The sequence below is a fragment of the Coloeus monedula genome, assembly GCF_965178545.1.
Source record: "Coloeus monedula genome assembly, chromosome: 1".
Lineage (NCBI taxonomy): Eukaryota > Metazoa > Chordata > Aves > Passeriformes > Corvidae > Coloeus > Coloeus monedula.
Genome location: NC_138781.1, coordinates 3,548,361 through 3,572,599, shown reverse-complemented (window position 1 = coordinate 3,572,599; position 24,239 = coordinate 3,548,361). Strand labels below are relative to the sequence as shown.

At 39.9% G+C, this 24,239-nt stretch overlaps 1 protein-coding gene across 1 annotated transcript in view; it reads left to right on the top strand.

Annotated features, from left to right (window-relative positions):
* MINDY4 (MINDY lysine 48 deubiquitinase 4) overlaps positions 1 to 24,239 on the top strand; it is a gene marked incomplete at both ends in the record, with an annotated part of 63,623 nt that overhangs the window by 16,943 nt on the left and 22,441 nt on the right. The window contains 8 exons of the mRNA XM_082296189.1: positions 1,020 to 1,078; positions 1,422 to 1,531; positions 2,516 to 2,632; positions 5,262 to 5,350; positions 8,962 to 9,063; positions 10,024 to 10,087; positions 11,092 to 11,157; positions 11,460 to 11,527. Coding sequence (XP_082152315.1) covers positions 1,020 to 1,078; positions 1,422 to 1,531; positions 2,516 to 2,632; positions 5,262 to 5,350; positions 8,962 to 9,063; positions 10,024 to 10,087; positions 11,092 to 11,157; positions 11,460 to 11,527 — 675 coding nt within the window. The remainder of the gene's footprint in view (positions 1 to 1,019; positions 1,079 to 1,421; positions 1,532 to 2,515; positions 2,633 to 5,261; positions 5,351 to 8,961; positions 9,064 to 10,023; positions 10,088 to 11,091; positions 11,158 to 11,459; positions 11,528 to 24,239) is intronic.

Genomic DNA, 24,239 nt, shown 5'->3' with positions numbered 1-24,239 from the left:
ATAGTATCAAATACTATCAGTGAGAAAGCTGCCAAAATGCCTTTAAACTGGGCAAATCCTGAGTGTGATATGTCTGTGTCCTGCTTTTATTATTTCATACTCTGAAAAGGAAATTAAGCTCATGGAAAGTATGTGACATGACAGCAGTCATTGCTGTAATATCATGCATACAAAGAATGTTGCTGAGGAAATTATTCCATACTATTTTTGAAAGGATTGTCAGTGCAATACCGTTTTTTCCCAAAGCAAAAGCCAGTGATACAGTATTGCTTTTTTGGGAAAAAAGAAAAAAAAAAGTCAATTTCTAGCATTTTTAGAAATAGTTATTCAAAATTTTTCCTTGATTCTGAATTTGTTTTGGTGTGAATTCAACAGGAAAAATAAAACCCGTCTCATCTCCAAAAAGCTGACATTTTATTTCAGCTCTGACTTCACAGCCAAGTTTAAATGCTTAGTCCTTTTAGTAGTTACTCATATGAATTTTAACCTTTTAATCGTTAATATACAATTAAATCACAAGAGAAGTTGAACAACTGATCCCTCTTAGTGGATTAAAAAATTACCCTGGTAAAGGAGCCAGTCTAAGACCTATTCCCACTTTCATTATTTGGATATTTCAGGTCATTTAATGACTAATTTGAATCTTACTCTGATCCCTGTCAGGGATGTACATTTTATTTTATGGCCTGATCAGTCATACCACACAAATGAAATGAAATTGATGCTGAAACAGGACTGAAATCCAAAATCAAACACAGGGTGTTGCTCTGTGCTGGCTGCTTTTCCTGATGAGCTCCTGGAGTGCAGCTTTCTTCCACTGAGAAAAATTTTGCTCTGAGACCATTTATTTCTTAAACCATGTATTTATTTTTTTATATATATTTATATATACACACACACACAGCTAAAAGTTATATCCTTGTGTGGGAATGCTCCCTATTTCTTACTGTTTATTCAAACACCTTTTCTCATTTAAAATGAATGTTTTGTCATTCATTTTTTGATTAATTTTCATGTAGGAAGTCTCCAACATCCACTGGCTATAAAGAAGACCAGATGAAAGAAGTCCTAGAATTGGGTAAGTTCTGTCAAGTTTCAGTTTGGCTTTTGCCAAATCTTTTTGTATTGTTCAGAGCAGCTGTGACCAAATAAATACGTAGGAGGGGCTTCTTTTGTAACTCTTGGTTGATTTAGAGCAATTGCATTTGCTATAAACTTCTAGGTAAGACAAAGAAATCATTAAGAGATAATAAACCAAAGCTGGCTCGTGTATTTTTATCTACCCTTTCTGGCTAAAACTGTCTTTTCCTTTTTATAAAGACAGTAAGTGTTAATTTTCACGTTGATGACCCCTGGCACTGAGCGTGCTGGGGAAAACAACTCTTTTCATCCAACTCTTACATGATTTTCTTTTCTTTCAGTTGATGTTGAGGATGAAGAGACAACTGGAGAAGTTAATAAGACCCCAGATCTTTCAACACTTTATATGCTTCAAATCGTGTCAAAGGCAATTGATATTTCTCTTGCAAAAGTAAGACTGATTATGGTAAATATAAATAGATGTGTGGGGTTGTTAATTGAGTTTCCTTAGCCAAAGTTGCAGTGGGTTGCTCTGTGTTGTGCTTTTGAACATGTGCTGTGTTCCTGAGTACGTTCCTTATCCAAGTGACAAAGTAATTTAGGGGTGCCTAAATTCAGAAAAATACCCTCATGCATCAGCCCACCTGAAGCACAGATAATAGCTTTAATTAGTGAAGCTTGTATTATTTTCTTAATGCCTCTAGTCAGTTATTCATGTGCTTATTCTCCAGTCCTTTCCACTGACAGTGATTATTCCCCCGTCACTGTTTCTGCCTTGCTTATCTCCCCTATTTTGAGCAGAGATGAAATTATTAAATACTTTTCCTTCCTATTCAGACAGAGGAGAAAAAAACCCAGACCAAATAACGAGAGTGTCTTCCAATTTAATTTCTAGCTCAAAGAGGTTGGAGTAACTACCAGCCCTGAGTAGTCTTTTTTATTTACTGAGCTCTGCTTTAGCATAAATGCAATTTATTCAGTGTGGCCATTGCTGAATTATTGTGGTCTGCAGTTGTTCAGGGCCAAGGTCTGGATTTGTGCCACCTGAAATGCAGAAGTCAAGTATTTAATTAACATCTCATCCAAGGTTCTTTTCTCCCTCATGTCACCATTGGTAGGCGTTGCTCTCCCAGCTGTTAAATTTCGGGCAATATTCTGGGATGCTTTCATGGGAAACTGTGCCCCAGACATCAGACATAAATATTTTCCAGTGCTGAGCAGCTCCCAGCATTATGAGTGGAAGGAATATAGCAGGAAAAGGAAAATCTTTCTCCTTTTCACTGGGGTGTTGCTATTTACAGTATGGATAAAACAGGAGAGGGTGGTTATACGAAGTTAGTCATTACCCTTCCACACTCCTCCTTTCTTTTCTACAAATTGCTGTGTTTTGGATTTGTTTTTAAAATGAGAATTTTTTTCTTTCCTTCTTTTATAGGAATTAAAAAATCTGCTGTTTGGTTCTAGTCTTTGTTGCTTCAGTGAAGAGTGGAAAATCCAGAGTTTTACATTTAACAATATCCCACAGCTAAAATACGGCATTGTGCAGAAAAAGGTGCTGTAAATTCCTTCCTAACAGTGATCTTTGCTTTTTACACTGACTTTACAAAGGCTGTGTATTTCAGCAGTGGAAAAAATTCTTTTTCTAAAGACTTTGCTCTTTCTTTAAGTTCTCTGGTTCCCAGTGGATGATGTCACCTTGTCAAGTCATGGTGGGAGACTTGAGGCAGATGGAGGAGAACTTGAAGGAGCTGCAGAAAGTGTGCAAGTGTGTGTGTGTGTGTGATGGGGAATTATTCACAGGGAGCAAGAGGAGCCACTGCAGCTGAAAGCTGGTGGTGGTAAAAGAACAAAAGAGCAAAAATCAAGGGTGGAGTTAAAGAAGATACGTGGGGCCAAACAACTTAAGATGCAGCTTGATCTGTCTCAAAATGAGACATAGCAGGAGTTGCCTGGAAAATCACGTGGAGATTTTGATTTCCTAAAGCTACTGGGGTCAGGGGATGAGGCTCATTCCTAAAATAAAAGGAACAAACACCCTGCATGGTCCCTGGGACCCTGGCACTGCTGGTGGGCTCATCTCTCTTGCAGCCACCTTTCTGTAATCCTGGCCTGCAGCCGCAAGGTGCCAACTCCTCCCTGCAACGAGGTTTTCATCAATTCCCTGGCAACATCTCCCAGGTGGGCAGATCTGGAATGGCCAGCAGGTCCCTGTGATGACCACAGCTGGTGAAAGCACCGTGCCTGGACTTGGGCCAGCCTGGACAGCACGTGCCCAATCCATGGAAATTTTTGGTGCTAATGAAGATTTCTGTTCCAGGGTATTCAGTCACTTCTCTGGCCTCTCCCTTTTAGCCCTGTCTGGGCACCTGGCTCAAACACTGAGCCTGCAGTGCTTCCCACCCCTCTGTGCTGCTCACCTTGGTTTCACAGGCTCAGACCAGGGACCACCCTCGTGCCACAGGGTCATGGAGCTGCCCCCAAAATCCAACAGATCCCTTGTAAGAATGGATCCTCCCCAGCTGCTTGGTGCTTTTGTGCCTGCCCTTGTGGCTGTGTGTGTGCTCCTGGGGTATCCACAGCAGGTCTCTCCCCTCAGGAGCAGGGATCTGAGGAATTCAGTGAACACTTGTAGGCTCCTCTTTACAAAACACTCATTAAGCCTCTGTGCTGATGCAGAAAATCTTGATCTGACCTGAGAGAAGTAGACCATTATACAGAAATGAGAGGGAGAGAGGCTTTGAGGCAAGGACAATGGCTAATAAACATGTCATTAAGATGTTTAATTAACTTACCTCGTCTAGTCAAATATTTCATTAGGCTGGTGATCTCAGAAGAAAGCTGCTTATCTTACAAAGCCTAGCGGAAAAAGAAGATATTAAATGTTAATTTAAACTCCAAAAGGAACCGTGGCAGTGGTGTTCACTGGCCCACAGTAAATGTCACTTTGGTGTTTCCAGCCCCTGCTGCTGGAGAAAGGATATCTCATCACTACTGACCATTAAATTCCCCACCATAAATTCCAGTGCAGGAATGGTGCTTTGCTTAGACTGTGCCTGTTTCAGCTCGTTAACATATTTCCTCCTCACTTCCAAAATTCATTTCAGCTGAACAACTGTTTGGTTCTCTCTTACCTTAAATTTTTGTGGTGCTCTAAGGAGGTATTTAGAATAGATCCTGTAATTTTTACTTTGACTTCAAGGCTTTCCCTGAGGGACTGAAACAAACCTTGCTTTTTTCCTTGATATATTTCAAATTATTCACTCATCAGGTATTTAAATAAATCTAGAGAGGCAGTGTGTGTATAATACAAATGAGAAATGGGAAGGTGTCAATATCTAAGCTGTTTCCTAATTCCAGGACCTTTGTTCTCTGGGTTCCTCTCAGCATTTACCTGCAGGTCCTGTTCCCTTGGTGCTGCACATAGGACAACCAGAGAATTAAACTGATCCCTTTAATCACATTGCTGTGTGAAAACAGCAGTGCTGGCTGCCCTTTCCCTTCTTCTCCAGGGTTTTGAGAGGAGTTTGATGGGTGGCACTGTGGTGTAGCCTTGTGTCCTGCATGTAGCCCAAACCAGCTATGAATCTACTTCCCATAAAATTTATAGTTAATACAGCATTTCTTGGTTTTGTGATTTTTTTTTCTCTCTGAGATTAATAATTTGAAAGGTTCGAACTTTCTTGGTTTTCCTTCTCTTCCCCACTGAGAGGGAGAGAGAGGAAGGATCTCCCTGGTGCAGAGGGCTGTACTGAAAGCTGAAATCTTTGTTTACTGATGCAGGTGGGAACTCGAGGTGCTGAGAGGAGGTACAAGAGCAAGGCTTGTTTTCAGTCCATGGAAAACACTCAGATTTGATTTCTCCCTGAAAATTAAACTGCAGCTCAGTAGGCATCAGGAGATACTTAATTTGTATATCCCAGATTAAAAAAAAACCCCACATTTCTTTTGACATTGTAGATGTCTAGGTCTCTTCAGGAAAAATAGGCAGGAACCACAAGAACACTTAAAACCACTGATTTTCCTTGGCTTGCACAAAAGCCCAGAGCTCCAGAGAGCACTGTAAAGTCATGGCTGGAAAGAGAGAGGTGAAAGGATGCCTTTGGGCTGGATGGGAGCTCACAGAGGTTTCCCCCAGCATTTATCCAGTTTTTTGCTCATGGAGTGTCCCATTTTCCCCCCAGGGTGGCCCATGTGGAGTTCTGGCTGCAGTCCAAGCCTGTGTCCTGCAGCAGCTGATCTTTGCAGACAGCAACAGGAACAGAGACCCCCGGTAAGTCAGGGAATTTCACAAATTTTTCCCTACAGGAGTAAAAAAATTTTATTTCTCTGCTGCAGCCACTCAGGAGCCTTTTGAGTTTGAACTTGCTGAACTTCTTTTTGTCTCAGAGAGAGAGAAAGAAAGCAGTATCTGATTTACTTGTGTTTACTTCCCACTGAACTGTAGGAATGTAGAAGTTGGTGTCTTATTGGTGTAATTGCTTCTGATTAACCCAAGAACCTCTGCAAAAACCCAACAGCTTGAATTGAGGCCAATGAAAATTATTTAGCCTCGAGGTCTTCATGGAAATCTGATTTCAAACAAAAAAGTAATCAAGGTTTGAAAGAGCATGAAGTTCATCCAGTGTCTGACACTAAGAATCTCAACAGGGTTGAAAAATTGAAGTTATAACAATTTTTTTTCCTTGTGACTGTATTTGATCATCCATGTTTAAACTCCTTAATGGAATTTGAATTTATATGCTGTGTATTTTCTACTTGCTTTAAAGGAATTTTGTTAAGTGTTGCTACTGACAAGGAAATTGCTTGGACTGCTACAATAATAATAATGTACTTGTCACACTGCTAAAGGAACAAGGGTTATTGAATTAAATTCTGGAAAATAATGCCTCAAAAATGACTTTATTACCAGCTTTCATGTATTTACCTTTTGTTTTCAATACGAAATTAAGTCCATTACAAAAGAAAAATTCCACAAAGCTTCCCTGTGCCTTAAAGGAACAGAATGTTAAATAGGGAAAATTATTTTGCTGGGTTGTGCTGCCACCACCTTGTTTTATTTGTGACCTCCATTAGTCTGACCTCGATTTAGTCTGAAGAGAAGCTTTCATGCTGAGATCTTTCTTGAACTTCATTACCTTACAACATAAAAATGTTCCTCGTGTATTAAATTTTGGCCTTAAACACCCATTTTTCTGCTTGGAACTGTGTAAGAAAATGCTGTGGTCTCTGTTGATATTCCGTAGTGTTGTCTGGCTTCCACTTAATGTAAATTCACCGTTTGGGCTGTTTTTCATCAATATTGGAAAGAAAAAGGTACCTGTAGAGCATCATTATTTGTCTTCAGCATCCAGGATGGGAAGTGACAGAAATTACCCTGCAAAACTTTAGGATTCTAATTCAGATTATAATGAGGGCAGACTCCTCAAGGTTCTTGCCTGCATAAAAGGAAAACCTCAGAAACTTCCTTGCAAGAAGCTCGGTACATACTTAGGTTTTATGACCAGGGATCTCCACAGAAGAATTATTTCTGGTTGCGAAAACCAAGAATTTCTTTCAGCTTTGAGGACGGCCTTTGATCATCTGCTCCTTGGTCCCTTTGTGTCTCAGGTCATCCTTAGTAAAAACAGAGATGGTAATTTTCCTCTTGCAGCATGGTTCAGAGATCAGAAATGAAATAAAATTGTGTGGCACCCAAAGAAGTGGATGGAGGCCAGGTTGTCTAAACTGTGTGTCCCAACTTGTGCCAGCTCCAGCCCATCCTGTTTACTTGGCAGAATTTCCCTCTCCTGTTTTTCCCCTCTTATTGTCCACATGGTTTTAAAAGATTTTTGTTTTTTATTCATGAGATAAACATAACTTTCCTTATGCTGTGTTTGCCATGGGCAGAAACTTTGAGTCAGGGAGAAAGAAAGGGAAGTCTCAAAGCTTGAAATAAGAGGATAAATACTCCTTTCTAATTCTAACCTGGATTTTCAAATTATCAACCACTTCACGTGAAGTGTTTGATTTCAGGCTTCTTTCACATTCAAGAAATAATTATCATGTCTCCTTCTTCCTCTGCTGTCTCTCTCAGACACATAAATTAGTTGTGATTCCCATAGACTTCTGGGTGTCTGTATTAGAACGCAGGCAGAGATAAGAGAAAGTTGTGATTATATTTTTTTTTTCACTTGAAAACTCTCACCAATTATTTCCCATATCTCACATCCTTCAGAGAGGGAAACGTTCTCTAAGTGAATGTTACATTCAAGGCAGACATTGAACTTGAAAAGCTGTTTAATTTTTTTGATGATTGGTGTTTCTTGTTTAGTCTTTTGAATTATTAGATCTTTTACTCAAACACTGGGAACAGGTTTTGTCCTCTTCTCCCGTGCTGGTAACACTCTAAAACGGATAAAATCTGAATTTCAAAGAGTGCCATTCTTGAAGCCACCAGAGAAAACTCCAGTTAGGTTCTCCCCAGTGGCATGGGATCTTTTGGCCACTTCTTCAATCTCATGAATATTTGGTTTATTCTAAATTCTGCCAGTTTTCCCATTTTGTGATTTTTAGCTTCCTGGTCCTGTAATGTTTGAGGTCCTGACTTTGGGGCACACCTTCTTTAAGAAAATGCAAGCCCTGTGTTTATTGCTGATGGTACTTTGGAGAAAGTGGAGTAGTGGGTAAAAACATTATGGTGTAGATTTGTTTAAAAGGGTTAAGAAGTAAAAACTTCAGAAAGAAATGAAGTATGAATGCCTTTAGAAACTAAAGATTATATTTAAAACATAAAACAATTCTGTTGGAGAATATTGAAAGTTTTATTACAGATTTAAGGATGAGGTAGCTTCTCTTGTCCATTATTTGACAATGTGGTATGGTTCCCTGAAACATTTACCTGCTTTTTTGTCCAAGCAATTAAAAATATGTTCTGTGAAAGAACAGCTCTTTCTTTTAGAAGATCAGGGTGTGATAACAGATCTGTGCATAACCAGTTCCTGTTGTTGACCCTACCTTATTTGGTCTTCTCTTGATTTTCGTCCATTGCTTTTAATGATAAAAACAGTTTCATTTTAATTATTTTTTGTAAATCAGACACCAGATTACGTAATGATCTCCTAGAAGAAGAGATGTGCATTTCATCACTTAAATCCACCTGTATGACAGCAGCAGTGTCACAGAACACAGAGACATAGCAAGCTTGCAGCTGCTTAAGTGCCCATATCAGCAGGTTAACCATTATTAGGAGCAACAAAAACTCATCCAGGCCCCCAAAAAGCAGCACAGAGCTGTTAACACTTGACCTTGGTGAATTAGTCCTGAGTCCTTCTGACTTCAGAGGAGACCCACCCAGTGTGCCCAGTTTGTTCTGCAGCAATCTAAAGACAGAGTTGTTCTCCCTACAGCTCTGTTCACTGGGTCTGATTATCTTCAGGGTCCTCTGAAATGCCTAAAATGAGGTTTCTCCTCAGAGAGTGGTTCCAGGAAGCCCAGTGGTGACATCAGTTGCATCTCCTCCTCGAGAGCTCTGGGGGTGCTGAGAAGTCTCAGTGCAGGGTGTGCAGTGGGTGCTCTTGTGGCCGCTCACTCTGCTGCTTGATTCCCAGAGAAAGGGGGGGATCCAGCTGTACCTTCACACCTGGAATGTCTCCCCAGTGACAATACCAGCTCCCTCTTCAACTCACAGGATTTGTGGCCATCCAGGTTGTCTCTTTCCCATCTGTAGAAGAACTGAGGTACCCAAATGATGATTTTTCTGAGGCAACTCACTGGAGCCTTGTTATTAATCAGTACAAAATTGTCTCTAAAGATGCTTTTGTTCTTTTAGGGACAAACCTGCCATGAATCTGTTTGCCCTCAAATTTTGGTGCTTGTCTCTCTCCTTTATTTCCTGGACTGCAGTTGCCTCCAGCCCTCAGAAGCTCACAGGACCAAGTGCCTCTCCTTGGCTCTCGCTGACATTCTGTGGCGTGCGGGGGGCCACGAGAAAGCCCTCGTGGCACTGTGAGTAGGACAAGCCCTTTTAGTCACTGCACACTGCTCTTACACCTCTATCTGTCCCAAATCTACATAATTCACAATATAAAAGCCTTGTAAGCTGCATTTATGCCCCCTAAAACAGCCTTAGGAGAAATGCAAAATGTGGTTTCTGCTGCCCCAGTAGCTGGCACAGAGTAGACAAAACACTTTGAAGTTGCTGTGGAGGATCCTGTGGATGTAATTGAATGTAGGAATCCTCCAAAATGTTTTCAGCAAGAGTTATTTTTTTTCCAGATGCAGCATTCTGCTCCTATGTTGCAGGATATTCCATTATGGCTGGAATTAAGTTCCTTTTGCTGTATTTGCCTGCTTAGTTTATGCAGTGCAAGTAGGCTGCTTGTTCACAAAACCTCCAACTTCTAGATCCCTGGCTTTGGCTGCACTGGAACCTAAAGGATATTTTTAAGTGAGTTTGGTTTTGTGAGCATAATTAATGTCTTTTAGAGATTTAATATAGCAAAAAAGCAGCAGAGAGGCTTTGGGACACAGAAATCCTTAAACCTGAAATAGAAGCAGCAAATTCAAAGACCTTTCAAATGATATTTCACATATTTTACATCTCAAAACTGCTTCCTCTGTGGTATTTTACATATGTTCTGCTTGTTTGAATGTCATTGCTCTAAAAATATTTTTCAATAAAAACTGTCATTAACATCTTAAATTTATATTTATCCTCTTTCTGTGTGGAGAAACTTGTAATCATGTTAGACTGAGCGAGCACAGCACAGATAAAGTGTTTGTTTCACTGATAGAGGTTTGATTTGTAATATGAACGTATTTACAAGAAATCTCTTTTTTAAAAATCATTAAAAATAATAATAATGCAAATCTTTGGCTCATCATTCAGCTCATTTAACATGTTGATTCCTCTTTAATGCCATTTTCTTCCTTTTAATGTGAGTTTCATCCGAATATCCCCTTCAGGCCATCAGGAAGACAGCAGTTCACTCCCACAGGAAAATACAAGGCAGATGGAATCCTAGAAACTGTAAGGCTCTGTGTGACTCCTGTTCTCCAGATCCTCTTTCTTGCTTTCCCTGCTTTAGTTCAGTGAATCTGATTTCCATTGCTCTCCTAACGTTTTAAAATCTGTTCTGTTAAATTAGTCATGATCCAAAACCCAACAGGAAATAAAATCCCACAGCCTGCCTGGCTCTGACTTGTCCCAGTGGCTGTGGGAAGTTGGGCTCTCCGAAATCCCTTTTTGTCCCATTTACCTTCCAAACCTAAAAACTCTGCCTGTTTTTAATGATACACAGTAAAAATGAATGTGCCCCCCTCCAATTGACCATGGGCATGAAAAGGCACTATTTTCTTCTTGTCTTACACAGAATTTTTGCCTTTTTTTCCCTCTCCAGGAGCTCCAAATGGCAGAACACTTTCCAGTTATTCCTTGTTTCCATCTGAGGCTTTCAGATGGCTTTGCAAGCAGTGGTGCCATCAGCCAGGCTTCAGTGGTTGGAGGAAATGCTGTTGGCCTCCTAAAAGGGGAATGGATGTCTCAAAATCTGAAGATGGAAAAACAGGCAAAGAATATTGAAGTCAGGGCCTGGATCTGGGAGCTCTCCTGGAATTCATGTTAAATAGGAGTACTCAATTCTCTGAGTAGCATAAATGCCTCACCCTATAGGTACAAACCCCTGAGCTTCTTGCCCATCCTGTGTCTTGTACACCTTCAGTATTCCTCTGTTCTAGGAATTGTTTCTCATTGCATAAACAATGCTTAAAATTGAGTCAAAAGGTCTCTTCAACAAGCTTTAAAACACCAAGAAGCAGCATTGAAAAATTCAGAATATACGGGGTGCTGAGATACAATTCAATGCCAAATGACCGCAGTAAGGGGTAGATTTCGTTAGATCTTTATTTCCTTTTGTCAGGTCAGATCTTTCCAGGCAGTTTGAAAGTTTTGGCTACTTTGTTTCAGCTTTCAGGATATAAAAATGAGTTGCTGTTTTTTAAGTCCCCTTTTTTCCTTCTTGCTTTTGTTCCCAGCTGATACTTCACAGTGCCACGAGATACGAGGATCTGGTCCTATTTCTACAGCAGAATATCCACCAGGTACTGTGCTTAATTATATATTAATTAAACAAATGATGGTTCAGCTGCCAGACTTTCTGTGTCTGTTAGTCTCACCCAATGTGTTCTGAACAGTTTCAAACTCTGTATGGACATGTCTTGCATTTTAACAAGCACAGCAACAAATTCAGTTTTAGCATAAATCACAGCAGTTCCTTCTGCCTTCAGTTCCATTTGCATTTCTGGAGGATTGGGCAAAAAATATATACACAACAAACAAAATAGCACCAGAATCCTAGACAAACAAACAAACAAACACCAAAATAACACCTTTTCTTTTCCAGTTTGAAATTGGTCCCTATGGGTGCATCCTCCTGACTGTGTCTGTCATCTTATCAAGATCCATCAACCTGTGAGTGCCTCTCTAGCCTTGTTTCCTAAACTGCAGAGCAAAGTGAGCTGTGAAAAGTGAGAAAAAATCCATGGGGTGCTTAAATCTCTGGCCTTTTTAACCCATTGTGGTGTTTGCTCTGATAAATACGGGGGAGTGATGCAGATTGACTCACCTAATCTTGGCTTTTCTTGTATACACACACTTGTGTGTGTGAACATGTATATATATATCTATATATATCTATTTTAGTGATCAGTCCACCACATCTGATAATCGAATACTACATCTAAACTTTAGGTATCTATCATATCTGAGGTACTTTTCTGTGCTCCCTACCTTGTCAGTTTAAGCAAGACTTATTTAGAGGGTTACTTATTTCACATTTGAGGCATCTTAGGTAGGGGGGAATAACTTCCCTGTGATGCCCCAGTCTCTCTGCCAGTGATAGTGATAAGGAAAAGCTAGAAAAAAAAATGGGTTAGGCAGCTCATTTTTAGGTAGTTGTAAGTAATGTGTGGCAAATCTGGTCTCAGTTTATTGCTGTAATGAATATTCTGAACTCTAACCCATGGAAAGTCATCATAACCTCTTTAAAAACTTGGGGCTTGCCCAGGCACTTAACTGTGCTTTTATACAGACTGAAGGTGTTGCTGTGATGCTGTGAGTGTCAGTGGGTTGGAATAGGAAGGCTTCCTTGGTTTAATCAAGCTCCACTCCTGTGAAAATCCCCAGGAGCAAGGGGAAGCTGCTCCCGGGCAGTTTGCAAGGACAGGTGACACAGAGAGAGCAGCTGCACTTGAAAGCAGCACGAGTCTGGTTTATGGAAGCTTTTATTTCTTACAGCTCTGCATTGTCTTGACAAGAAACAGCAACTTAGTCCAAATTTGAGATCCACAATCAGTTGCTCACCTGCTGGGATCCCAGCAAGTGTTTCCAGATTGAGTTCTTTTGGTTTTATTGTAATTTATTCCTTTCTATTGCTTGTAGTAACACTTCAGCCTTTGGCTTGGCTCTGCTTTTGTACTCTAACACAAATGATGTGATAATTCCAAGGCATATGCCATTTATTCTCATTTTTCTGAGCTGGTTACAACAGAGAGGTTCAGACTAGTAAAGGTATTTGTGCAAGTAATGATCTGTTTGGCATTTGGTAGGTCCATAATTGCTGCTGTCTGCCCTGCTTTGCTTCCTATAAAATGATAAATATTCTTTAATAATAAAAGCAAGGATATATTCTCCCTCATCACCTCCCAGTTCCTAACAGATGGATTATGACAAGGCCAATCAATCATCTGTGTTTTTATTTGGGGGAGCAGTGTCTAAAGTGAGCATGACAATTCCTTATGGTGCCTGTTTGCATTTTAAGCTATCTAAATATTGTTACAGATCTGATCCAGAATGTCAGAACAGTTTATGAAGTGCAGCTCTATTTTGAGGAATTGTCATGATTTTCTCACAAAACTTCATTTTAAAGTACTGTTACTCCTCTAGCTTGTACTGTGTGAGACACTGAGCTGGTACCTATCTTTTGCTTACAAGAAACAAGATTTTTTCTGTCTTTAAACACAATGGAAAGTGGTTTTAGACCTTGGCATAATTTTTTTTTTTTAGAAGTGCAAACTGAATTTTGTTTATGTAATCCTCAGCAATCGATTTAGCTGCCTATGTCACAGTGCTTCTCTTAGGATATTAGGAATATCAAGACAAGTAAGTCAGTGCTGATACCCTCAAGAAATATGTACCATTCAGAGAGTGTTACCAGCATGGTAAGCAATTATTTACATAACTGGCATAGTTCTGGATGAGCAGCTGAAGGCAAATAAGAGCTGGTTTAGATAATGGAATTTTCAGCCAGTAAGGGATCTCCCTGGGATTGTTCTGTCCCAGATTTTTGGGTTTTTTTTTAACAGAAAATCAGGTTTTTGTACAAAAAAAAACTCCATGGAAGTTTCAGTTGTCTGTATTTTTGTGTGAGGAAAAAAAAAGATTATTTAACTTTAATTGGGGAGTTGGCAGCACTTAGATGTTTTCCTATTTTGAGTGTGATTATTTATCTTAATGATCTTTATTGCCCAGAGAGGTTGTGGGCTCCCCATTCCTGGAAGTGCCCAAGGCCAGGTTGAACGGGGCTTGGAGCAACCTGGGCTAGTGGAAGGTGTCCCTGCATCTGGCAGGGGTGGGTCTGGATGAGCTTTCAGGTCCCTTCCAACCAAAACCATTCCAGGATTCTGTGATTTATTTACTTTCTATGGAAACATTTGCATCTAGGCCCTTTTTATACTCAAAAAACCAGAAAGAAATCATGATTAATTTGACTTACTTTGGGTGTCTAGCTTAGAACGATATAAATCATCTCCAGGAGTGCTTGGTTATCTCCCCTCTAAAGTGAGAAAATCTAAATAACCTACTCCTGAAGAAATTTTACACTATAAATATCAAGTCGTGAAATGGAATCTGTTTCATAGTGACAGGTCAATGAAAAATGGGAGATTAAATGTCAATAATGCAGAGCATTATACGTGATGAGAACAGTCTCAACTATCCTCACCTAGCCATGGGCTTTAAATAGGCTGTTATAAAAAAAGGAGAGAAATTCTGGCACCACCACTAGAAATTCAATTATCTGAACACATCAGTTCAATTTTCTGTGATAGACAGAAGATAAATCATATGTTGGGAGTTGAGAACAGAATAAAAACACATTAATGGCTTTATATAAATATATGATCTTGCATATTTTATCTTGCATGTAGTCCTGTCTCCCCAGGCCAGTAAAGTCACATTAATACTGGAGCAAAGTGGAAGAGAAAAATGAAGTTTCCCTTTAATTTGGACAGATTAAAAAAGTCCTTTTTCTTCACCAATGAAGAGGAATAACTTGGAAGTAATAAAAATTCAGGCACCCATGATAAGGTTTTCCCTCAGAGTCCAAAAACTTGGGTGCTCTCAGGGAAACAGTCGGACTTTGATGTTAAAACAAGCCACAGTTCTGGGGTTTTTTTTCCCACAGCATAAGTCACTTTCAATACTGGGAGATGAGGAGGCCAAAAGTATCAAGAGGTTCAAGCAAATTTAGAGCCATTCCTGGAAGGTGCAAGCTCCAGTATCCCTAAACCCCCTGGCCTCGATGTTATCTCCGTGTCCCCTATTTTGTTCTGCCTTGATGTTTGCTGCTGCTGCTGCTGCTGGTGCTTTTTTGGTCCAGCTCCATAATTTTTACATTGTTACAGGTTTTCCCTCACAAATGGAAATTCCAGCTTTCAGCCAGCTCTGTTGGGCAGTTGTTCCAGAATCACTGGCAATCTTAAGTATTTTTATTTCGTGGGGATGCATGCCAGGAAATGCAGGAGTTTTCACTGCTTTGTAGATTTTGGGTAATGAGTTTTTCATGCTCCGAGTGCTAATGATCATCACTGCCTGAACTGATAACAAATGGCCAGAGAGGAGTGAGAATTCCTGAGGAAGTTGCTGAGAACGCGTTGTTGCTTCTGGTACAGGAAGGAATGCTGGGCCCTAACAATTGTAACCTCTTTTTTTAATTTTTTTTTTTTCTTTTTTAAACAGCCAGTGAAAAATTTAAAAAATAATTATATTATAGCAGCTCAGGGGACTAATTTTTCTGAGTGTGCAAGATATGTACTGGAACCTTCACGCTGATGAGAGCTACAGGATATTTTCCATGCTTGTGGGAGAGAGAATGAGCTCAAAGCTGGGCTGCAAGCCCCCACTGAGCCTCACCACTGAGTGTAGGAAAGTTGTGAATATTCAGGAGTGATTTTAATGACAGCTTGAGTGATGCCCACAGTCTGACTGAATTTCCAACCTGCAGTGGAACTGCAGCACAGCTTTCCCTGCTGGATGCTGCCTCATCCTCTCCCAACCCTTGGCACCTTCCTCGCTGTGCTTGCTCATGCAAAGCCATTCCTGGAGTGGGATGTGGTGCCTTTGGATCCTCTCACTGGATCCTCAGCTTTCCTTAAATTCCAGCTCCTCAGCAACCATCTGTTTGCACATTTTTCCTAATCACTGCAATAACCTTACAGCATGAAAGCATCACTACTAGATTGCTACACTGGAGCAAAGAAAACGTGGAACGAGAAAATTCCTTGGGTCGAATCCCTCTGTGGAAAAGCAGTGTATTGCCATTTTCAGGCTACCTGGAGCCAATGCACAGAGCCTGATCTGAAACACAGGCTCATTGTGTTGCTCACACCTCAAAATGCCCCTGTGTGCATAACTTCTGTCGACTTGGGGGTACTTTTATCAGTTACTGATATCAGGTCACGTGTCACTCTCTGGTCAGGATTGGTCACTGGCTGTCTTTTCCATGTTTTCTCTGAAGTGTTTCTATGAGAATAAGTAAAACAATGGCTTTAGCTGTGGGAAAAATAAAAAAGAACACTGATTCTGCAAGTCAAGAGGAGGCTGTGTACTTCATTAAGGTTGGCTGCTCATAAAACCTTGGAAAATACATGTCAACATCTTCCTTGTTGTGCTCCCACAACTCTATTAACTACACTCCTGTAGTCCTTACTGCTCCAGGAAAGGGTGTTCAGACCTGTTCCAGAATTGTCTGTGCTGTTCCCATTTTGGTGTTGGGGAATTTTGTTTGTTTGGAGTTGGTTGTTTTGTGTGTTTATTTAGTTTATTTATTTCACAAGGCAGTTGTTATTAAATTGAATAAATCACATTACGACTCCTTATCAGTCTAGGATTTCTTACACCTGGTAGCTCTGTCCTTGATTATTACCAATTCACCTCATTCTCCAAAATCTGTTAATGAACAATTTTTCACTCGAGGGAATCAAATGATTAAAGTGATGTTGTTCTGTGCACTTGAGCACTTACTCTTCATTCCTGTGGTACTATTCTACCTAACTGGGGAAGTTAAATCTCCTTAATCTGCCATCCTAATCCATCCTTGACATAAACACACAGAAGCACCAAATCATGTTAAATGCTGCCCATTATTATGCTCTTTACCATGGTCAAATGTATCTTTTTATCATCTTGGGTTTACTTCTGTAATCATTTGTCTGGTTGCAGACACTATTCCAAGAATCTTCCTCTTTTGATCCATTGGCAAACCATTTTTACTATTTTTAAAAGATTTTGAACAGTTCTGTCTGCCTTTACTCAGCGAGAGAAGTTTTTATTGAGATGTGTAACAGGCAGTGATCATCACTGCAGTAATCCCTATCAAACCATTTTTTCCTGTAGTATTTCCTATATCCCTTCTGTATCATTTACTGTAAATAACCCCAATTCTGACACATTACCTGACCTTAAATGTCTTCCAGTCATGCAGGACATTGAAAAGGAAAGTGGTGCTCTGCTGGCTGATGGGCTGTGGGTGGAACAAAGGATCCCCCACCCTCAGTCCGCTTTCCTTTGCTGACACCTTTTCCTGTCCCAGAGCCAATCTCTAATTTGGAGTTCCCCTGAAATGCACCTTCTCTCCTCATGCTGTTTAGCTTCTGTGAAGTGTCCATTTGGCTGGGCCAGGGCTAAAATTCCAATTCCAACTTTGTGTGAAAGATCCAATCACACGGGGCACTCTCAGCTCTTGATGGAAGTACATTTTTCCGTGAGCCAGTTTTCTGGGAAAACCTCTCTAGAGGTAGTTTCCCCTCCACTTGAGAGTGCCTGGGAGACCAGTAGCTGGGGAAGTTGTGTCTGTGAGCAGTTTTCACTCAGGGCTTGCAGTTATGTAATAGATGTCACCGTGTTTTTTACAGCTTTTGGTCCTTGAAAAAGACAGGGAAGCTGCTGGTTTTGAGGGGAAACTGCTGTCAATTATGTTACAGTGCTAAAAAACAAGGAGCTGGACACAAGTGAAAAAAAAAAAAATACTTGAGGATCTCAGAGGTCTCCAAAAGCTACTTGGGATTTTGCGACGTGAAGGAAGCAGGTTAGATTTCAGGAACAGTGGGAGGAGCAAATAGGAAAGACTTTGTGGGATCCAGACCTTGGTAGGGAAGAATTGAGCCCTTTTTTGTTGGGGTGAGTGAACTTCTGTGCCTCCTGCTCGATGGGCTGCATGCAATTCCTGATTTTCAGGATCTTCCCTGCCTTTGAAGTTCTGTTGTGGGAATTGGACAGAGGCCCTTGTAGCCGGAGTGTTCACTGGGCAGGAGTTGCTTGCAACATTAATGAATTAATAAATGCAGAGCCTTGATGAAGCACAGCTTGCAGCTGCTAAAAGGTAATAAAGAGGGGAGTTTGCTTGAGTTTAATGTTTTTCCTTCAAAGAAAGGCAAGAATATGGGGACAATCAGTGGCACAGCCCTGGCAGTATTTGTGGGAGGATGTGAGACCACGATTTGAAGCTCTGAGATTTATGTGCTTTCCAGAGGGGATAGGCAGTGGAACATACTGGTGTGTGAAATGTCACCTTCTAATGCTTGAGAGAGAGAGGACCCAGGGACACAAGGTGGTGGGAAAAGGGGGTTTTGAAGACAAGATACAGGAAAGGAGAGTAAGGTCTCACTAAAGGGAAATGTGTAGGATTTGCCAAATAAAATGTGAATATAAGGAAGCTATTTAACATTGTAGATTAGGAGTGTGACCCAGGTGGAAACGTGACCACAGAGGCAAAGAAGAGGAAAGGTTGAATTAGGTTTGAGGATGTTTGCTACACTGGAGGACAAGGAGCAAAGGTTAGTGGTAGAGAAAGGTGAAAAAATGAGGCTCCACTCAGAAAAAAAGGGAAGAATGAAGAAGACAAAGAGGTTGTTATGCTGGTTCTGTTTGTTACCTTGATAGGTAAGGGATTGGGGAATTGGAAAACAATGACAAAAATAAGAAAGGGGGGAAAACGTGGAGTTTGCACTGATAATTGAGACATGTGACTCTTGTCCCCCTGGTAAGGAAATTCAGGAAGCTGTCACCAGCTGCATTCACAGAAGTGGACTAGAGACTGAGTGACAGCAAATTTGGTGTGGATGTGCAGCAGAAAGATCACCTGTGGGAATAAATCCAGATTGCTCCCCTGAGACATCCAGCTCCTTGTGGAACAGGTCAGGATAAATCATAGAGCTGAGGAACAATACTGCAGAGAAGGAAGATGATTAGCTCGTTCCCTGGGGAGTTTTCTGACTTCTTAAAATAGTGCAGAGGAATGAAAAAGTGTGGTGAGCAACAACCTTCTCTGTCATTAGTGGTCTGAGTGCTGGTGTTGGAAAATGGAGAAAAAATGTGGTTCAGGTGAGGTCAGACCTGAGGAAATGAAACAACAAGTGATTTCCTTATCATATTAATACAAAGATATCAGGAAAATATGTGAGGGGGGTGTGTGTAGAGTGGAGGTGGCTGATACCAGGAATAATGTAAAGAATGCTCCAAGTCTGAATTAGTGTTCTGCCTTTTAGGAAGGAGGGGAACACAGTGCAGAGTCAGCATGGCTAATTGGGATTCATGCATAATAACTGAACTAAGTTTGTGGGAGGTAGAATTTTACCTGAAAAAATGATGGCTACACAAGAAGAAGAGAAAAAGAAACCAGGTAGCTTTGTACCTACACCTCATTCCTAAATTTATTCAGTGCTTTCAAGCTCTCTCTTGCTTCCAGACTTTATGAATGGACCTGATCCTAAAAGCTTACTTTTGTCATGCCTTATTTAAATATAGAGTAACTTGACTTGCAATTATAGGACTGAATGGAGAACTGTTAGTTAAACTCAAAAAAAAAAAAATCGAATAAAATTAGTTAATGGAGACCTAATAAGAGATTTTTATTTGGTATGTCAAATGAAAAATCGTTTGCTGATGTGAAAATAACACATCTTTTAAGAACTGTAAAGGTGCTAAAAGAGAGAGACTCAGAAAAGAGTTGTTAGCACGGGGAAGGTGACTGATGGAGTTTGTCAATGATCAGTCTGGGATTAAAAATGTTTTATTCCTTACAATGATGCTGGAAAAAGGGAGTGGTGTGCTAATGAAGTGACCTGGTGACTGAAAAGCTGAAAGGCCCTGTCAATACAGAGAAGAACAAATCTGCTGTAAAAAAGAGTTGGCTCAGCCTCATGATGAGGGCAATAAAAAAGAATTTATTTTCACTACAGAAACTGCAAGGTCTTGTAAACAGAGGCTGCTCACTACTGTACTGGGGGGTTCATCAGCTGTAAATGGCAGGATGAGGAGCTGAAGAGCAGCAGAGCACACAATGACTCTGAGCCAGCACTAAAAAATACCCTTGGATCTGCTCTTGGGGTGTATCAACATAAATAGTTTTAGGAGGTGAAGAAATGTTAATGGATTGTGCAAGGCACTGATGTGTCCTCAGAGAAACACCATGTCAGGCTGGGTTCACTCATTAAAGCCAGGAGAAGTGTAGGAAAAGCACAGACCAGGGGAAGGAGAAATCTGTTTTGTCAAAGAGGAATTCTAAAAGAACAAAAGGGTTTTATATTTTGTAGCCTTAAAAAAAGCAAATTTTGAGGCGGGACATAACTATTTTCTCAAAAATGGGATGGTAGTGGTTGTAAATAAACAGGAAACACAGGGAAAAGTTATTTAATTTAAAGATGGGTGTTAGTACAGAGTGAAAGTGCATCAGTGGATGGCCTGTTGAGTCAATAAAGCTCATCAAAGCATGACCAGATTTCAGGTTCCTGAGCTACCACTGAGAAAATATGGAAAGCTGAGAAAGCAGTTAAGAAGTGTGGATTTCTGTGCAGGAGAGTAACTGGGATGGCTGAGTTTTACCTGCCAGATACAGAGAACACCATCTTCCCTTCTCCCTCCCCACAATTCTGCTTTATCCCAGTGTGGGATATGACTGCAGTCCACACCAGGGCTGATGTAAACATGGAATATTGTGAGATCTGTGGGTTTAACTGTCCCTTGGTTCCATCAGACTGCCCCTATAGGATCAAGGAAAGGTTCTTCAAGCATGCTATCCTGTGTTTGATAGGGGGAAGATGGGAAACTCTCTAAGAAGCACAGTGAAGAATCCTTCTGCTGGAATATTCTCCATGTTTCCAGCAGTAATTCCAAGTTGGCAGTTGTGTCCAGGTCACTGAGTTCCTTAGGCCTTGATGAAAGCTGTCCTCCATGAATTTTTCTAAGCCCTTTCATCCTTTTGGCCTCCACAACCTCCTGTGGCAATGAGCTCCCTGCTGCATTAATGTGTTTTGTGAAAGAGTTTTTCCTTTTTTTGCCTTGAATTGCCCAGTAAGTCTAAGGATTGCTGTGGAATTCATGTCATGAAAAGCAGTGAGGAAATGTTCCTTAATCATCTCTTTACCATTTGAAGATCTCTTGCAGTCCATCAGTTGTGTCCTGCTGTAGTGAAGCAGTCCTGGTCTCTGTAGCCTCTTCCCACAGAAAAGCTGCTCCATTTCTCAGCTATGGTTTCCTCTGACCATCAGAAATCCCTCTGATCCTGCAATATCTAAATGCTCAAATTCTGTTGAGCTAAAATTTGTATCAAATTAACTAAATGTAATCTAGTCTTCATGCATTGCTTTTAATTGGGTTTGTCCAATCAAAGAGTCTTTTTTGAAGGGGTTTTTTTTTTATTTCTATATCAATCTTATTTCTCGCCTCTCAGCTTTTAATCTAAAAAATAACCCAAATAAACTCTGTCTGTCTGCAGTACCAGAATATTTGTGATTTATCCCTCTGGTGCTTGGTATTTAGCAGGTCAATGGCCATGGCAGGCTCCTTTGACTTTGTGTTCATCAGATGGAGATAAGGAATTTTCCTGTAGTTTCCTCCTCTGCTCTGCAGATTACCTGAGCAAGGTCACCTAATTTGCCTTCAGGATGTACCAGTTTCTCTCCATGTACACAAATTTAAAGAATTCCAGAGTGATTGCCTATTCATGTGTCCATCTTTAGATATAAAAATTAGTGATATGAATCCTGCCCAGAAGTGATTGATCATCTTTCCAATCCTGTTTTTTCCCTTTCCTTTAGCGAACCAGAGCATTTCAGAAGTTAATTCTTTTTATTTCAGGGGAATAAAGTATGTTGATTAAAAGTCTGCAAAGGTGTGGAAGAAGAAGTGTGATTCTACTACAAAATGTAGCAGTAACAAATAAATTGTCAGATTTTGTCCTAATTTCATCAGGCTACTCTCGTTACATTTGGAGTATTCAGCTGTTTGCAGAAGGGTCAGCATGGTGAGGCAGATACAGGTTCAGTATCTGCTTGATTTCTTGCACTCAGTAAGAAAGGCTATTTCTTAAAAAAAAAATAAAATAGTGGGTTGAATATGCCAACAGATGAATCATTTTCCCCATCAGATCTATCCCTGTGAAATATAAATTCTTCCTATAGTACATCAGCACCCTGGGGCAGCAGAGCTGATGAATTAACTGGCATGAGCACCCCAGTACATTTTAAGAACTCTGTGAAATTAGCAGATATGTGGCAAAAGTGATAAATAAAGAATGAAGCCACTTCCTTGCTTTCACTGTCTGAATCCCAAACTATTTACTTTTTTTTTTTTTTGAGAGGCTCTTCCCTTCTTTGAACATTCATTTGAAACCTTTGCCATAAGCCAATATTAAAAAAAAAAGAAATATTCTGGAACATTTAGACAATAAGGCAGTCACCCATGCTGACATTTTCCACATCCCCATTGTAATTATTTGAAATCCTTATGCTTGAAGATGAGTTTTTTCTCCCTCCCAGCCCCAAATCTATTTTGGGAATAGACTTGTAATTGTGTGTTTGTTAATGTGACTGTCTGTTGCCATGAACAAAGTGAGGTCACCAATTTTCTGAGGCAGCTTTGCCTCAGAGTTAAGGACTGTAAACCAGCCAGCACTTACTCAAATGCACTATTTTTTCTTTTATATTATTTTATTTTGTTCTGTTATCAAGGCAAACGGTATCTATGGCATGAACTAACTCACATTGTGATAGTCTGGGATTATTCCTGCTATTACAGTTTGTGTGGGACTTTTGTATTCAGTATTTAATTAAGACTTGTCAAGAATTTTCCTGGAAATAAACTGAGAATAAATGTATGTGAAGCATTTTAAAAATGTCTTATTTATTGAACTCAGTTTTTACTAAGGAAAAGTTCACCTGATTGCAGATTATGCTATATTGGAGATTGCAGTGTTCAAAATATTTCTATTTTGGGCTTGTATTTATGCATTTCTAAAACTTTATAGAGTCTGTACGGATCACTGAAGTTTATTTCATCAATGCACCATCAGTGCTAAGGTTTATAATGACTTTACAGTTTCTGTCTGATGGTGGCTTTGTCCATCTGTCTTCAACCCTTAGATTATTTTTTTTTTTGTTATATCCCAGAGTGGATTGATTTCTGGGCAGATTTATAACAACTGGAAGTCAGCAAATTGTGTCAGTATGGCTGTGACAATTCAAAGCAGTCAAAGGCTTGGCTCAGAACATCTCTCCACATTCAGTATTTAACATCCTTTATAAACACATTTTTTATAACTTGAAACAAAGAGTTACAAATAGGCTGAAGATAAACACAGATTCACCAACAGGAGCATGGAGAGAAAATGAATTTATAATATATAAAGATATTTTTTGGAGGGACTTTCAGGCATCCCTGCCCTAAACCCAGCAGCATTAAAAAGCATGAAAATGTAGGTATAATTCATACCAGCTGTATTTTGGTGATTTCTGTCATGAGGACATTTCTCCAGTTGCTATATATTAATTCTTTTCTCTGAAGCCACTTTACACATCTTTTGGTTTCACCACATAATGATGTTCATTTTGTGTGATAATAATGTGAGAAAAAATGTTCACTTGTATGAGGAATGAAAGGACAGTTAAACCCCAGGATAAAGGCCCACAATCACCCTTTTTTTGGGGAAAAAAAAGCTTTAATAGAAATATTTTTTAAAAGAACAGCAGAAAGTGAATAAAGCACATGGAGCTGAGTTTTGCCATGTGAGTTCTATGAGCATATTAAAACATCCCCATTTTGCAAATATATTAGAATCCAAACTCTCTCTTCCCTGGTTTCATACAGGCATCAACCACATCACACACATTACAACTAAAACCAAAAATCAAGCTGAGAGATTTTACAAGAGATCTGAAATTAGCAAAATCTTGTTGTCAACTTTTTGATTCGTATCAGCACAGGGAATGATTTCTGCTGAAAAATGCACATGAAGCATATGCTTGATTTAAAATCCTTATTCAGGAGATTTAAAAAATCAGTATCTTGCTTTCTGCCTGAATAATTTTTCTCGAACAGACTTTATAATATTACCAGGAAAGGCAAACCCCACTGTTCTGCTCTAGCAGCCAACATGCTCCTACCCCACTCTTCAGCTGGGATAATGAACTGGAAAATAGTGATAATACAACACAAGAAAGGAATATTTACCATTAGCACTGTTGCTTTTTAGTGTCTGTGTACTGATCTGTGATTCTGTTAAAACTCCACATGGAGCATTGGGCTGTAAATTAAAAAGAAGGGATTCATGGAATCAGGCCTTAAATCGTTGTCTGATGATCACTGGGATACTTAAAAGACTCCTGGCTTAAAATGAGTGGCTTTTTTTCTGTTCTAAAGTGATTTAAAAATTATAAATGGAAAATTCCATGCTGGGGCAGTCATATTAGCGATAATGATTTATTGATTATGTCTGCGTTGACATCTCATAGCTAGGACAGCAGAACAAACAAACCCTTTGGATTTGCTTATCACCAGTAAATGTCTCCAACACCCCAGCAGAAAACCAACCACGGAATTACCACCATCTGGTGTTTTTACAGTGCATGAA